Source organism: Ovis aries, chromosome 10, assembly GCF_016772045.2.
Source record: "Ovis aries strain OAR_USU_Benz2616 breed Rambouillet chromosome 10, ARS-UI_Ramb_v3.0, whole genome shotgun sequence".
NCBI lineage: Eukaryota > Metazoa > Chordata > Mammalia > Artiodactyla > Bovidae > Ovis > Ovis aries.
In genome coordinates, this window is record NC_056063.1 from 86,239,760 (window position 1) to 86,254,519 (window position 14,760).

Consider the following 14,760-nt stretch of genomic DNA (forward strand, 5'->3'; position numbering starts at 1 on the left):
GACACCAGTCAGACTGGACCAGGGCCCCCGAGGGACCTCAGGTAGCCTTCGTCTCCTCTCTGAAGGCCCATCTCAAATGCAGTCACTCTATGAGGTCCCGGGGGTCAGGGCTTCACGTCGTGCGGGGCATAGTCAGCCTATAACACAGCCTGACAGAAAGGCTCTGATGATCTATTCAGTACAGACGTTTCTTCTCCTCTGGGACCATGGGGACAGGTCCCAGCAGAGGTTCCTTGAGCACCTGGCTGACGGCGCTGTGTGCTGTCAGTGTTCAGAATGAGGCCACACTGACTGGTCCCCATTCCCACACCCATCCCTAAACGTCTCACAACACCGTAGCTCACAGGAGGCCTGGGACCCCCCAGCCAACCCCGCCTGTCCTGTCCTCAAGGGGGCCTCGCCTGTCCTCAAGGGACCCCACCTGTCCTCGGGGAGCCTCACCTGTCATCAGAAAAACCTCACCTGTCCTCAGGGGGCCTCCTCCGTCCTCAGAGGCGCCTCACCCGTCATGAGAAGGATCCCACCTGTCATCGTGAGGCCCCCACTGGTCATCAGGGGAGCCTCACCTGCCATCACCTGTCATCAGACCCCTTTCCTGCCCCGCTCCACCACCCACCCCCGTCTCCACAGGTGCGTATCGTCGGTGGGTGCTCCTGGGAAACCAAGTCAGTCTCAGAAGGAATAAAAGGTCTGTTTTAATTAGCCAGTAAAATACATCGCACATCATTAGTATCTTAGAAACACTGTTACAAATTCATGTTAAAAATTGCAGTTTGGAGCAGCCTGACAGTTGTGTGATGCGTCTCTTTTTTGCGACATTTTCTTTCACCATTTGTGACAGCTGGTAACATTTCTATCTGCTATCTGGATCTCCAGTGACAGACGGCACAGGGTACCGGGTCCTAGGGGTCCGAATGGGGCTTTCCAAATTCAGGCTCAGCCTGGCTGACCTCAGGGCGTCAGAGTCAGCAGCTCTGCCTGGGCCCGGCGTCTGCTCCCGAGGCTGCCCAGCGCGGGCCCAGTGGTCTCCCTCCCTTTTCTCTTGGGGACTCGACTTGCTGACGTGAGACACGCCCATTCCCTTTTCAGTCGCCCTTTGTCACCAAATCCCTGCAAGAGGCCCCTGCCCCCAAAGACCGAGGCCGCCCTCAAGCCGGGATCTCCGTGTGGCTCTGACCCTCCGACCAGGGGTGACCAACGCCAAGGCTGAAACCGGAGGCCTTGTGTTGAGGCCCTGTCACCCATGAGACACGCCCATGCCCTTTTCTGTCCTAAGGTGGCACCTCCCTTGAGTGGTAGAGGCTTGGATGTTCCAGGTTATTAACACTTTATATCAAAGAGCTAATTTAAAATGGTTCTTTAAAAACATTAAGAAAAACAGCTTGAAGATGGCACACAGTTCCATTTTTACAAACTTCCCCAGACGCCCACCAGGTGGCGCTCCACTTTAAGCCCCACCGACAGCAAACAACACAGCCTTCTTGACGTGGCAGCCGGGCGGACGCGTTTCAGCAGCACAGAGGGGATGAAGGCTTGGACCTCGAGGAAATCTCTGCAAGAGGACCCCTGCCCCGGAAGATCCAGGCCATCCTCCAGCCGGGATCTCCGTGTGGCTCTGACCCTCCGGCCAGGGGTGGCACCAACGTCAAGGCTGAAACCGGAGGCCTTGTACCGGCGGCCGCCTGGAGGGCAGGCTCACAGGAGAGGGATGCTCAGGACGTGCCCGCTCCGGTGAAGCAGAGCCTTCGTGCCGCGGAGACAAATGTGCGTGTGACGTGGGCGCGTGCCTTACAGGCTGTGGTGGTGCAGCACCGTGTTCCGGGAGGCCCGCTCATCTGCCACCGGCACAACCAAGCGCATGGCTGCCCGCAGGCGGCACAGGAGCCTCAGGAGCTCGGGAGCCGGACGTCCGAGGAGCTGCCCTCTGGTCTGGTTCTCTCCTCCCCCAGCAGGGGCTCTTCCTCCCCCAGCTCAGGCTGCCATCCTGGGAGAGCGTGTGCAGAGACTTCACATGGAATGGGCAGGGGTCTCAGACTGTTGCCTGATGTAGCTCTGGAAGCTCTTGTCTCCAATGGGGTGCTCCCTACAGAGTGCGAGGACAGGAGCGTGAGCGCGGGCTCGCTCGGCTCGCTCTCACTGCTCACTCCTACCTTGGCTTGTGAAGCACAGCCCTTGTAACACGCACGAAAAAGGCAGGCCAGGAAGGGAAGGCAGCCCGAAGCCACCCAGGGAAGTGCCCGCCACGAGCCCCGACCCAGCAGGTGAGGCTCGTCGTGCAGGCGTGTGCAGATCGTGAGCTCAGGAGCAGGCACCATGGTGCCACGCCCCGTTGGCTATGGATGCTGGCACAGCTGTGAGTCACGGCTGTTTCCAACAAGGCGGTCTGCCACGTTTAGGAAAAGGCAGCATCTTCACACGGCTTACATGGGCTCTGACAGAGGGTGTTAGAGGGTCTGGAAGGTGATGTGAGTGTCTGTGGAGCTGGGAGCAGACACAGTTGGCATCCCTGGAGATGCTGGGCACCCTTGCAGCCTGGCCAGAGTTGGGATCTCTTCCAGGGGCTCCCTTCCCTTCCCAAACCAAACCCACGCGCTCCCTGGAAGGAAGGGGGAGCAGGGACAGGGGGAGGGCCCGCGCCAGGTGTGTGCTGGGCGAGCTCTGCATGGGTCTGTGCGCTCCAGCTGCTCCAGGACTCTCACCGCCCCATGCTCAGAGCAGGAGGACAGGGGCCCTTGGTTGAGATGCCTGCAGCCAGGGGCGTGGAGCCAGGCGGCTGGGTCTGTCTGCGTCTCTGCCATCCGTCCCTCCCAGGTGGGGTCCACGGCCAGCCTGGAGAGAGGCTGGGATGCCTCCCTGGAGGCAGGGAGTCTGGGGGTCTGAGGGTCTGGGGGTAGGGGTGGAAGGCGCTGTTCCAGGACACAGTCCAGAGGGATGTGCTCTGAAGGAGGCAGGAAGGGGGTGCGAGGCAGCCCCCCCAGCTTCCTGCGCCGCCGAGGCCCCATACTCACTGGCTTCCATACTTGGTCCTCCTGAACTTGTCCCTTTTGTACTGGGCATGCTCCTGCTCCAGGGCCCCGACCCCGGCGATCACCTGCTTCAGCGTCTTGTAGGTCTCCTGGGGGTCGTCGATGATGAAGGTGGAGTACTCCTCCTGCTCCGGCCCGTCATACACGGATCGGCTTCCGCAGGCCTCTGCAGCGCCAGGGAGGGCTGAGGTCAGCGTCGGGGGCCCAGACAGGCCGCCCGGGAGCACACCAGGAAGGACCAACCGCTCGTGCAAATGCGCACAAAACAGAGCCACTAAGAGTGAGCCGCCCCTGGACTGCAGAGACGCCTGCGAGGCTGGAAGCCGCCGAGCACCTCAGCCTGGGGGTCCGACGCTGAGCACCAGGCCCCAGACCCTCCTAGAGCCTGGGTCAGGCAGGGTCAGTCAGCCTGGGGAGCTGTGCTCAGGGAAACCCCACCTGAGAAGGGGCGCTGGGACCATCCACTTTCACGGGGTGCCCTGCAAGGGGTGCGCACGGGGTGCCCTGCAAGGGGTGCGCACGGGGTCAGGAAAGCCTTCTGCTGGCCAGACTGTACCGGCAGCTTTCTAGCACACACTGCCTCACCTGCTCAGCAGGCAGCTGCTCCGGAGACCACCTCGCTGTTGCTGCAGACCACACTATGGCCTCCAGGACCCCATCTGACCCCAGACCCCTGAGGCAAGCCCTGTGCTCCTGGCGCCTGGCCCAGGTGGCCCAGCATCAGGTCCCTCACCCTGGTCTGTGAAGCAGAGCATCACCACCACCATCATCATCACCACTGATATCACCTCATAACCCTCATCGTCAGCACCTCCCCATCACCTCCATCACCAACATTCTCACCATCACCACCCCCATCACCACCCTTGATATCACCATCACCGCCTCATCACCATCACCACCATCACCACCACCACTGACTTGGCCATCGTAACCCTCGTCGTCAGCACCACCCCATCACCTCCGTCACCACCACCGTCATCACCACTGTCACAGGAAGCTTCGCTGCCTTTACTAACTCAGAAGGAATCTCCTCATTCTTACTGAAAAACCACGAGTCTGTGCAAAGAGAAACTGAGAAGATTTGAAATTTCGAGGGGAAAGGGAGCATGGTGTGACGAGGATGAGGGCTCCCCGCGTAAGGGAGAGAGAAGCAGGGGCCTGGGGGCCCCGTCAGGGGGACACAGCGGCTGCGCGCCTGCGCCCGCTGGGCCTGCATCTCCTCCCCAAGGCCCTGCGGGGCCAGCTGCTCGGCCTTGAGCGAGTCGCTGCAGCGCCGAGCCTCAGTGAGCCCTGCTGGGGGATGGGGCTGCTGAGAGCAGGATGGGAGTCATGGAAGGGCCACACGGGGGAGATGGACGGGGGTGGGCACAGGACACAGGCAGGGAGGCCCAGGCCGCCTTAGGATGGGGGCTACATGAACCGCCCCACAAGGTGACTTTATGCAGCCCTCGGAGCAGCCTAATCGGTGGGGTCGGTTCCTGGAGGTGGAAGTCGGCGCTGCACGGTGGGTGACTTGCCCGCTGGTCTCACAAGGGACACCCCCATGGCTCTGAATTAGTCTGTGCATCGGGGCTCCCCCGGCGGCTCAGTGATAAAGAACCTGCCTGCAATGCAGAAGACCCAGGTTCGACCCCTGGGTCAGGAGGACTCCCTGGAGGAGGGCATGGCAGCCTAGTCCAGTACTCTTGCCTAGAGAATCCCACTGACAGAGGGTCCTGGCAGGCTGCAGTCCATAGGGCTGCCCAGAGTTGGACCTGACTGAGTGCCTGAGCAGCAGCAACATTGTGCTGCCCCAGGGCGACGGGGGCGCGGCCAGGGTGATGGGGGGGCGGGCAGGGTGATGGGAGGGCGTGGGGAGAGGCTGCAAGGAGGCCCCAAGACTAGGCTGGGGAGCAGGTCTTAATTCTGAGCCCAGTGTCACACACAAGACTCGTGACTGGACCGAAAACAGACCCTGAGCATCTGGAGGCCGGGGAGCTCCCCCGCTCCTCTTCAACAGGCTCCCAAAACCGAGCCTGGCAGTGCTGGGCTGTGCACTGAGGCCTGCCGGTGGCGGGCACGGCTTCATGAAACAGCTCCAGGAGCGAGAAGCACAGGGCAGACGCGGGACAGGCCAACAGGCAGACCTGCCGGCGGGCCAGCCACATCCTGAGGCCCAGAGGGCGGCGAGGTGGACTCTGCCAGGTGACAACGGGGGTCAGAGACTCAAAGTCGGGGGGACACCCAACAGCCAGGTGGCGCAGGACACCAAGACCCACAGGCCCGGCCACGGGGCAGTGTCTGCGCCCCGAGACGGAAGGTCAGGCCCGCCCTGGTCTCTGGGCAGACAGCGGCCCTGGGCCTGTGGGCAGCGCTGCTTTGTGTCTGGAGTCACCCTGAGCCCTCCCCAGGCCCCGATGGCTGGGTCTGTGCCTGGGGCACAGCAGGGGCGGCCGGTCACCATCACCAGGACCCCGGCTGCACGGCTCTGACCAGCAGCCTGGGCCCCGCGCCAGCCCCTCTGCAGGGATCCTGCCAGCTCTGCACTGGGCCTGCCTGCCCAAGGCACCGGCTGCACCATCACCGAGCTCCAGGGGAGCACTGCCCGGGGTCCGTGCTGTGAGGGGGGCGGGTGACAGTGACGCAGCCACCTCCAAGCCCCAAGAGGCTGCTTCTCCAGGGCAGCGGCCTTGGAACGTCACGAGCCCACAGGCTGAGCGCTCAGGGCAGTCTGGCGAACACAGACAAGGTCCCAAAGGGATGAGAGCCTCTGAAGGCAGACTATCGGCCTCAAGAAGGCACCGAGGTTCCAGGCAGAGGCCTGAAGACCGTAGAAAGTGACTTAGTGCTTCGGTGCCTTCGTGAAGTGGGGGGCAGGGTCCCTGATCCTACTGACATCCTGTGAACCCTGCTTGTCAAGATCAGTGCTGCCCAGGAGGGAGGCGGGGTGCTTAAGACCCCTTGCCGTCTGACCGTCCGTCCATCCACCCGTCCAGCAAGCAGGTACCGAGCGCCTCCTGTGTGCCGGGCACAGGGATGAGGCACACCAGCCTCTCTCCTCAAGGCCCACGTGCATCACAGGTGAAGCGCTCTGAGACAACGCTCATCGAAGGGATAGACGAGCACAGGCTGTCGGGGGGAGGGGAGCCCACAGGCCATGGGGGCGTTAGACTGGGGGTGCGTCAGGGGTAAGGGCGCAGGGGTCTGCAGAGTGGTGCTGGGCACAGAGGGAGGCGGGCCTGAGAACAGTGGGTGGAGCTCAAGGACAGGCAGCTGCGTGCCTGTCAAAGCAGGGTAAGGCCCCCTCCAGGCCTCGGGCCACACGGACACTTCCAGGCTGGACCAGGGGATGAGAAGGAAGAGTCTGACAGCCTTGTTTCCAGGCTCCTTCCGGGGCCTCAAGGCCTACTGCAGACTGTCTGACCCCAGCTCTGAGAGCGCCGGCCCCAGGGCACGGCTGGGGGATCTGTCCTGCGTCTGCCTCTCGCAATGCAGCCCAACCAAGCCCCCAGGCCTCCTGACTTGTCCCTCCTACTGCTTAGTTCAGTAGGAAAGAAGAGCAGTGAGCACCCAGAGAGACGAAGCTGCGTCGACACGCCTGGAGCTGCTGGGCAGGCACACACGCTCACACATGGGTCCACACTCATGCACACACACTCACACGGGTCCACACTCATGTACACACACTCACACGGGTCCACACTCATGTACACAACATACAAGGTCCACACTCATGCACACACACTCATACAGGCCCACACTTATGTACACACTCACACGGGTCCACACTCATGCACACACACTCACACACAGGTCCACACTCACGTACACACACTCACACAGGCCCACACTTATGTACACACTCACACGGGTCCACACTCATGCACACACACTCACACGCAGGTCCACACTCATGTACACACACATGCAGGTCCACACTCATGCACACACACACGGGTCCACACTCATGCACACACACACACACGGGTCCACACTCATGCACACACATATATCCAGGTACACACTTGTACACACAAGCTCAAACACGGGTCCACACTCACGCACACACACAAGGGTCCACAAACATGTATACACGCTCACACACAGGTCCACACTCACACACGCTCATGCCCGGGTCCACACTCACGCACACACACTCACACGGGTCCACACACACGCTCACGGCTCCCTGGAAAACACAGAGGAATGAAGCCCTCTGGGGGTGTGGGAGTTACTAAGACAGGCTCTTCTCAAGAATTTGGCAGTTCAGAGGCCGCAGGCAGAAACTGTTACTAAAGTAACTCCCCCAGAACACCACCCAGCTTGCAGAAGCCTCTTCCGCTCCAGCGCTGTGGCGCCCCCAGCCCTGCCTCACCTTGCATCTTCTCGAGTTTGCTCATGTATGAGCTGAAGAGAGAGTAGATGCGCTCGGTCTCTCGGTCCCCGTCGATGTCCAGCTGGATGTTTGCTGGGAGGCCGCTGCCGAGAGCCAGTGGAGAGGAGGAGGGTCAGCTGTGATGTTGGTCATTTAGCGGCCCCTAAAGATGGAGGGCCCGGCCCCTCACTGGTCCCCGCCGGGGCTGGGGCACCAGCCAGCCACGACCTACCCGGTGCAGGGGGAGCAGCCAGGGGCCGTGTCTGAGGAGGCCCTGCAGCACAGCCAGTGGCCGTTCAGGTAGGCGGACGGGTGGTAGACGGCCAGGCGCTTCTGGTTGCACTGGCTCACCTTGGTGAGGATGTCGATCCAGGCCTTGGCCTCCACGCAGTTGTTGGCCTGGATGTACAGCGCCCGCTCAGGCTGGACGACCTGGAACATCTGAGAGCAAGGAGGGCTCAGGGGAGTGCACGGCAGAGCCCCCGCCTGGACCGCGAGGGCCGCGGCCGGCCGGGCCAACCTGCCCAGGTCGCGTGGGAGCAAGGTGAGGCAGCGAGGCTTGGCTGGCTCAGCCCTGCTCAGCTGGGCCAGGCGCTGCCTTTCCTGGGGCCCAGGTGCACTGCCGCCTGCCCCCGGGATGGCTGAAGTGGATGTGGTCGTTACACAAGAGTGCCAGCTTCCCTGGACCTCCTCCTTCCTTGAGTGAGACGGGCTTTGTGCAAGACACGCCCCAGCAGACCTGTCCATCCTCCCATCTGCGTCCCCAGACCGGCTTCGGGACCGGTGCACACGCTGTTGTCCATCTGAGAGGTGCCCCTCCCAGCCTGCCGCTCTAGGGGCCCCTCCCCGCCCTCCAGGCAGATGTTATGTACCTCCTGAGGCTTCTCAGAGCTTCCGCTGCCTCTGCTGTTTATTATTCACTCAACAAACAATCCTAAGTTCAAGGCATTGTCCAAAGTTCTGGGGACTCAGTGGCCCAGAGTTTCTGCTCTTGTGAGCGTCTAGCCAGCCAGAAAGACAAGAGTGAACTCAGAGCACCTGGGCTGCATGGAGGAGGAGGCCCAGCGAGAGTCAGGAGGGACCCTCTGGGTAAATGGCCCTCCAGCTGCGGTCGGACGGGCCGCCGGGAGTTAGCTGAGCTGAGCTGATTGGGGCCGGTGAGCGGCAGGGACAAAGGCCCCTGGGGCAGCAAGGGCTGGGACTTCCCAGCAGACACAGCCATGCTGCCCACAGCAGGGCAGGGAGGTCGGCAGCCTTGACCCCAGGAGGGCTGTCAGGCTGGACTTGTCAGAGGGCACAGGGGGCCAAGAGTTAGAATATCAAAGTCCAAGGTGGCCTTTGCAAGCCGGGGAGGTGTGCCCAGTGAGGAAAGACAGAACAGGATTTGAACAATTCCCAGAGGAGCTGGAGTTCAGGTTCCTGAGTGAAGAGCCAAGGCTCCTCTGGCCGGCCCTACCCACACAAGCACCGTCGCACAGGCCGCAGACTGCACAATCTGTTCACAGCTCCATCCCTGACAGAGGCCGCACCCTGGAGGAAGGCACTCAGTTCCGAGCATCCTCATGGGCTGGACCCTCCGATAGGGCCTGCACACCACAAGCCTGCGAAAACGTCTCTCAAGTGGAGGAGGACGTTGGCCTACAGTTAGCCCGTGGGAACCAGCTCTGCGGAGGCAGCAGGGAAAAGGACGCTGAAGTTAGGGACTCCCTCCAGTGTTTCTCCTGACACTTCTTGTAGTCATCCTCACTAAGGAACCTCTAACCCTGAGGGAATGAGCGGCTCTGGCTGCTCCAGGGCGCGGCTCCACACCGCGTCCCTCCCTGGATGCATCCTGGGGGGACCTGCCACTGGCCTGGGAGGGGCTGCGATGCCGTGCAGACACACAGGGCAGGACCAGGGCGCTGACCTCCCTCAGGCCCACAGACACCCTTGCACCTGCCACAAGGCCGCCTCCCTGCCCAAGAAATCGCCTCAGATCGCCCTGGGGGCGGGGCAGGAAGCCAAGGTGAGGAGCCAGCGCAGGACGAGGGCACCTGCCTCTGACCACCCGTCTAGCCAGCAACGAAGCCTCTGCGGCCGCGGGGTCAGCCTCAGACCAGACAGAGGCCAGGCGGACCCACCCTGTGCGGCTGGACGCAGCTGTGCGAGCCAGACCTCCTGCAGGGGCCAGCGCGGGGGACAGAAAGGTGCGGGGTGGGCCAACCAGGCTTGGCTGGGGTCTGCGAGCCGGGAGAGGGGCTGGGGGACACTGGGCGCTCGGCCTGGAGGGGCTTACGGCAGCCGCTCGGGGCAGTGGCGTGAAGACGCGGAGGCGGGTCTGGGGCCCCACAGGCGGCCCAGGCCGGCGCCACCCCCATGTGAGGGGGTGAGCTCCTGGCCAGATCCAGGCCCTCTTCCTTGGGATGGTCATGGGGGAGTGGTCTCGAGACACCAGGGTGCTCAGTGACCTCGGAGGACGCAGACGCCTAGAGCCTAGAGGGCGCCCCACTGAGCCCACCGAGGCCCCAGCAGTGCCCCGAAGGGCACGGGAGGCAACGTGTCTGAACGCTGAAACGAAACCCCTCCTCACGGGAGTGTCCTTTGTGCAAAGGGCTCCAGATGACCCTCCTCGGTCAGGATTCCCAGGGTCCTGCTCAACCAGACTGTCCCCCAAACCACAAACCACGACAACTCAACAAATAAGGGGAACCGACTACGTGGAGCCCCTTGCTGAGCTCCGCTTGCCGTTTGCTTGGCCTGTGACCACCCTGAGGATGACCATCGTCTGCAGAGGAGGGCGCAGGTGCTGACCGCCCGGCCAGGTGGTCCCTGCCCGCTCCATCCACCCGATGAACGGGCGTCCTGGCCACCACCTTCCTCAGGGAGACCCCAGTGGCGCCGTCTCTCCATTCACCCAGCCCTTGGGACACAGAGACAAGCCTCAGAAGAGAGGCTCAGGCTGGGGCTGCCGAGCAGATGCCTACACTCTCGAGGGGGCTCTGCCCACTGACGGCTGTATGGCGGGGCCCACGCTGTCCGCCACCCTCCCAGTCACAGTCAGGGTCTCTTAGGAAGATCAGCGAATCGTGTGTAGGATTTCAAGTTTTATCTGTTAGTATTTATACCCCATCTGCCTTCAAAAAGACTGCACTTGACTTACACAAGACGCATCTAATGGAACCGAAAAAATAGAAAAACTGTTTTAAAAATTAGGAGCAGAATTAGAGAAGAGAGATGGGAGCAGACAGGACAGACAGGGCCTGAGCGCGCAGGTCTTCCGAGGAAAACACACAACCCAGAAAAGCCCTAGGATCAGGCTCTGGGAAGACAGCTGAGGCAGGTGGGACTCAGGGCCAGGACCCCACAGTGCCCGCATGAGGCTGCAGGGGCCTCTTGGAGAGCGGGTCGTCCTGGCACCCAGTGCGGACCCTGTGCCCCCCTTGGCGCCTCGCAGGGGCACAGGAGGGACGCGGTGACCATGTGGCGGGGGTGGGCGCGTGTTTCCTCCTCCCCAGCGTGAGGAGGGGCTCACCAGGCAGAACTCGGGCACTATCCCCCACCCCCATGGTCCCCACGGCGTCGGGGGAGCAGAGGCAAAGCAGGGGTCCCCAGCTGTTTGCCAGCATCCGGATGGTCAGCAGAGGCGGACCTCGGGGAGGCCCATCAGGATGGGGGGCCCCACAGCTTCCACCCGAAGCTGACTTTGAGGGAACCCCCTCGGGTCCTGGCCAACAGGCAGGGTGGGCTCTCTGCTTCACAGGTCCAGGAGCAGACCAGGACCCGGGGCAGGGGGTCGGGGGGTGGGTAGGGGCTGGGACTCACGTTCTTCATCTTGAAGGACTCCTCCTCCAGCGGCTCCACGGCCAGGATGTTCTCGATGGGGATGCTGCAGAGAGGCGGGTCTCCTGCGGCAGAGCACACTGTGAGCGCCAGGAGGGGCCGGCCTCCCTGCAGGTTTCCCCGCAGGCTCCCACGGGCCTCGAGGCGCCTGGGGATGCCCACCATCCAGACCAGGCCACCCACACGGGACAAGAGCGTCTGCCCCAAGACCCTGACCCCCACGCTCAGCCACGAGGGCCAACCGCTCCACACGCCACCCAGGCCACCCTCTTGGAGCCCCTGCCTCCCGTGTAAGGGAGTGCTCACCCCAAAAGCAACCTGGACCCCACGGGACCCAAGATGAGGCTCTGGTCCCTTGCCTTCCTACCTTTGCTTTTCTGGTAGGTAAATTCATGGTTTGTCAGGCGGAACCATCTTTTCTTAAAATTCTTCATCCCAAATCGTTTTCTCCCTTGCGCCCTCTTAATCATGAACCTGTCGTGAACAGGACAGTCTGGTGGGTAAGTGGCCGAAGGCTGGGGCCAGGGCACCTGCCTGCTCGCCCCCGCAGGCCAAAGTCACAAATCAGAACAGCTCACCACTTCCACTCCTGTGCCATTTGACGCAGACTACGGGGTTTCAGTATCTTATTTCCAAGGGACAGGACTGAAGAATCAAAAGGTGAAGGCCTCTCCTTTTGCAAAGCTTAGCCCCTGTGCTGGGGCCAACTGCCAGCCTCAGGTTGCGGGCTGCTGACAGCCCTGGCCTGCCAGAGCTCCACCAAGGAGCCCCCACCTCCCGCCCTGAACCGTGGACTGAAGGTGCTCCCAGAGCCGGTGCAGCAGTAGGTCCCGGCCCCATAAGCGTGCTCTGGAGGCAAAGACAGCAGAAAGCCAGCTGCTGCGGGCTGCAGCCTGTGCTCTGAGCCCCGGCGGGGGATGCTTCTGCCTGGGGGCTGATGGAAGGCTGGGCCCTCAGACTCTGGTGAGGGAGCCACCGGGCAGAAGCCTCTGACTACTCGGGGGCCGTTCAGTCTCCCCCCGCCCCTGCCTGCAGACAGGCATTCCCTGCCTCGCAGCCTCCACAGAGGAGCGCAGGGGAGCAGCCCCGAGGCGTCTCAGAGCCACAGCGCGAGGCCCCAGGCAGCTCTGGACGCCCCTGGCCCCGTGGGCAGGCCCCCTGGCCCCGAGCCTCCCTCCCACCACCTCACCCTTCCTTAAGCAGGATGGGCTGCTGCACGCTCTTGGGGTCTCTCCTCCCGGAGGATGAGATCAAATCCAGGAACTGAGGTGGGACAGAAAGCAGACAGTTAAGGGGAGGCTGTGAGAACTGCCCGGGGCGCCCTGCGTCTCCTCCTGCAGCCAGAGAAGAGGCGGGTTTGGGCGCGGGTACTGGCAGGGCCCCTCAGGGAGCCACGGAGGCCGGCCCCTCCCCCGAGCCCGCCCCTCCCGGGAAGGTCTCTGCACCCAGAGCTGCTGCTGCTCCCTAGAGCCGCCAGGCCGCAGGCGACTCGGGGGAGGTTCCCCCCACCTCTCCCGGAGCTCGAAGCCGCCCCGGCTCCCTCCCACCCTGCTCAGTTCAGCCTCCCACGAGTCACCCACCTCAGCCTCTGTCAGTCTGGGTAACTGATGCTGCGACTTACGTTTTTCACCGCGTCAGCGTACTTCTGCTCGTTGAAGAATTCGTAGAACGCAGCCATGTAGGACTCCTTAAAACTGGCCTAAGAAAGAAAAGGTCACTTAAACGAAGCCTGAGGTCGCTTGGCCCAAACCCGAAAGACCTGGAGCTTGGCCGCGACAAGCTCAGCTCGGGGCCACAAGAGGCCAGCCTCTCTCCCCAGCAGCTCGGAGCGCAGGCACCCCCTGCCGCAGAGGCCTGCTGCACACCACAGGAGGGGCTCCACTCAAGCTGTGCTTAAAATGCCAATACGCGGGGTCCTGGTCCTGGGTGAGACCTGTCACGCACGACTGAACACCCTTCGTGGGCATGTGGCTCCCAGATGCATTGCTGGGATGGGGAGGTCCTCAGTTTCAGGAGTCAGGTCAACAGCAGGAGGAACCTGGGGCCTCTGTCCACACGAGTCACTTTATTATAAGGGGGTCTGTGTGGGCCTCAGCCTGGCAGGGGCCCGCTCACTGCTTCGGCTGACAGATGCTGGGCTGACAGACGGATGGAGTGTGGGGCTTCAGTCTGCTTCTGTGTGTGTCACTTAGGTTCCCAGAAAGCTGACTGGCCTGCAGGGGCTGCTGTCTGCAGGGCTGGGGGCTGGGGGCACGCGGGACTGAACTCAGGAGAAGGGCAGGGCTGCTGTCTGCAGGGCTCGGGGCTGGGGGCACGCGGGACTATGAACTCGAACGGCAGGGGCTGCTGTCTGCAGGGCCTGGGGTGGGGGTAGAGTACGTGGGGCTGCGGACACAGGAGAAGGGCAGGGCTGCTGTCTACAGGGCCGGGGGCACGCAGGGCCGTGAACTCAGTAGAAGGGCAGGGGCAGGGGCCCCGTGAGTCACAGCTCAACCCTTTCCCAGCAGAGCCCAACGGACCCGCCTCTGAAGGGCGGCCGTGCCACTGGCCCCTACACCGCTGCCCTCACGTACAGATTTCCCGGCCCCACACGCCAGTCTCGAGGGAGCAAGCCCTGTGAAAGGGAGACAGGTGAGCTTGGGCCTGGGGAAAGAGCGGCTGCCTCTAGCGGTGCGTGAACAAGGCTTTGGTCACTGGGCGGCACCCCAACTTCCTTAAAACGCTCAGGCTGAGAACGCCCAGCTGTGCAGTGCGGCTGGGCAGTGTCTGCGCTAAGGGCATACATCTGTGGATCCACACAGCAATGGGAGTGCCAGCCACTTACAGGGGACGTCACCACGCACAGGTGATGGCACAGCCCACAGGGGACGTCACCACCTGCAGGACAGTCGCTACACATAGGTGATGTCACCACCCACGGGGACATCACCACCTGCAGGACAGTCACCCCGTACAGGTGACATCACCACCCATGGGGGACGTCACCACCTGCAGGACAGTCACCATGCACAGGTGATGTCACCACCCACGGGAGACGTCCCACCGGCAGGGACAGTCACCACGCACAGGTGACATCACAGCCCACAGGGACGTCACCACCTGCAGGACAGTCACCAAGCACAGGTGATGTACCACCTGCAGGGACAGTCACCACCTACAGGACAGTCACCCCGTACAGGTGACATCACCACCCATGGGGGACGTCACCACCTGCAGGACAGTCACCATGCACAGGTGAACTCACTGCCCAACGGGATGGTCACTGTGTATAGGTGATGTGACTTCACTGCCCACAGGGACGTCACACCTTCAGGGGATGCCACTGCCACCTGCTGTTACCCTGTTCCTCCCAAGGGTGCTCTTACAGCCTTACATGGGGAGGCCAGACTGCGACTCTCCTCATCCTATTACTTCATGCCCTCCTTCGTGCTGAAAAGAGAATTAAAGTCAGTGACTCACAGACTTGGACTTGGACAGACTGCCTAGAGTCTGAATGGTCTTCGAAACAAGGGTCAGCGTCCTCGATGTCTGTGGGTCCTGCCAGAGACGAGAAGGTGA

At 62.4% G+C, this 14,760-nt stretch overlaps 1 protein-coding gene across 11 annotated transcripts in view; it reads right to left on the minus strand.

The window, feature by feature from the left end:
• Nucleotides 1–672: 672 nt before the first annotated feature.
• Nucleotides 673–14,760, minus strand: part of RASA3 (RAS p21 protein activator 3) — a 101,136-nt gene continuing 87,048 nt past the window's right edge. For 10 of the 11 annotated variants that reach the window (XM_042255112.1, XM_060394247.1, XM_042255111.1 and 7 more), the window contains 9 exons: nucleotides 14,662–14,739; nucleotides 12,824–12,901; nucleotides 12,392–12,465; nucleotides 11,570–11,676; nucleotides 11,185–11,267; nucleotides 7,616–7,824; nucleotides 7,384–7,487; nucleotides 3,009–3,192; nucleotides 673–2,083 (listed from right to left, as the gene is read on the minus strand). In XM_042255112.1, the coding sequence (XP_042111046.1) occupies nucleotides 2,008–2,083; nucleotides 3,009–3,192; nucleotides 7,384–7,487; nucleotides 7,616–7,824; nucleotides 11,185–11,267; nucleotides 11,570–11,676; nucleotides 12,392–12,465; nucleotides 12,824–12,901; nucleotides 14,662–14,739 (993 nt within the window). In that variant the 3' untranslated portion in view covers nucleotides 673–2,007. Of the gene's footprint in view, nucleotides 2,084–3,008; nucleotides 3,193–4,098; nucleotides 4,634–7,383; nucleotides 7,488–7,615; nucleotides 7,825–11,184; nucleotides 11,268–11,569; nucleotides 11,677–12,391; nucleotides 12,466–12,823; nucleotides 12,902–14,661; nucleotides 14,740–14,760 lie in introns of those variants that run through there. The other variant, XM_042255113.1, reaches the window with a different exon arrangement.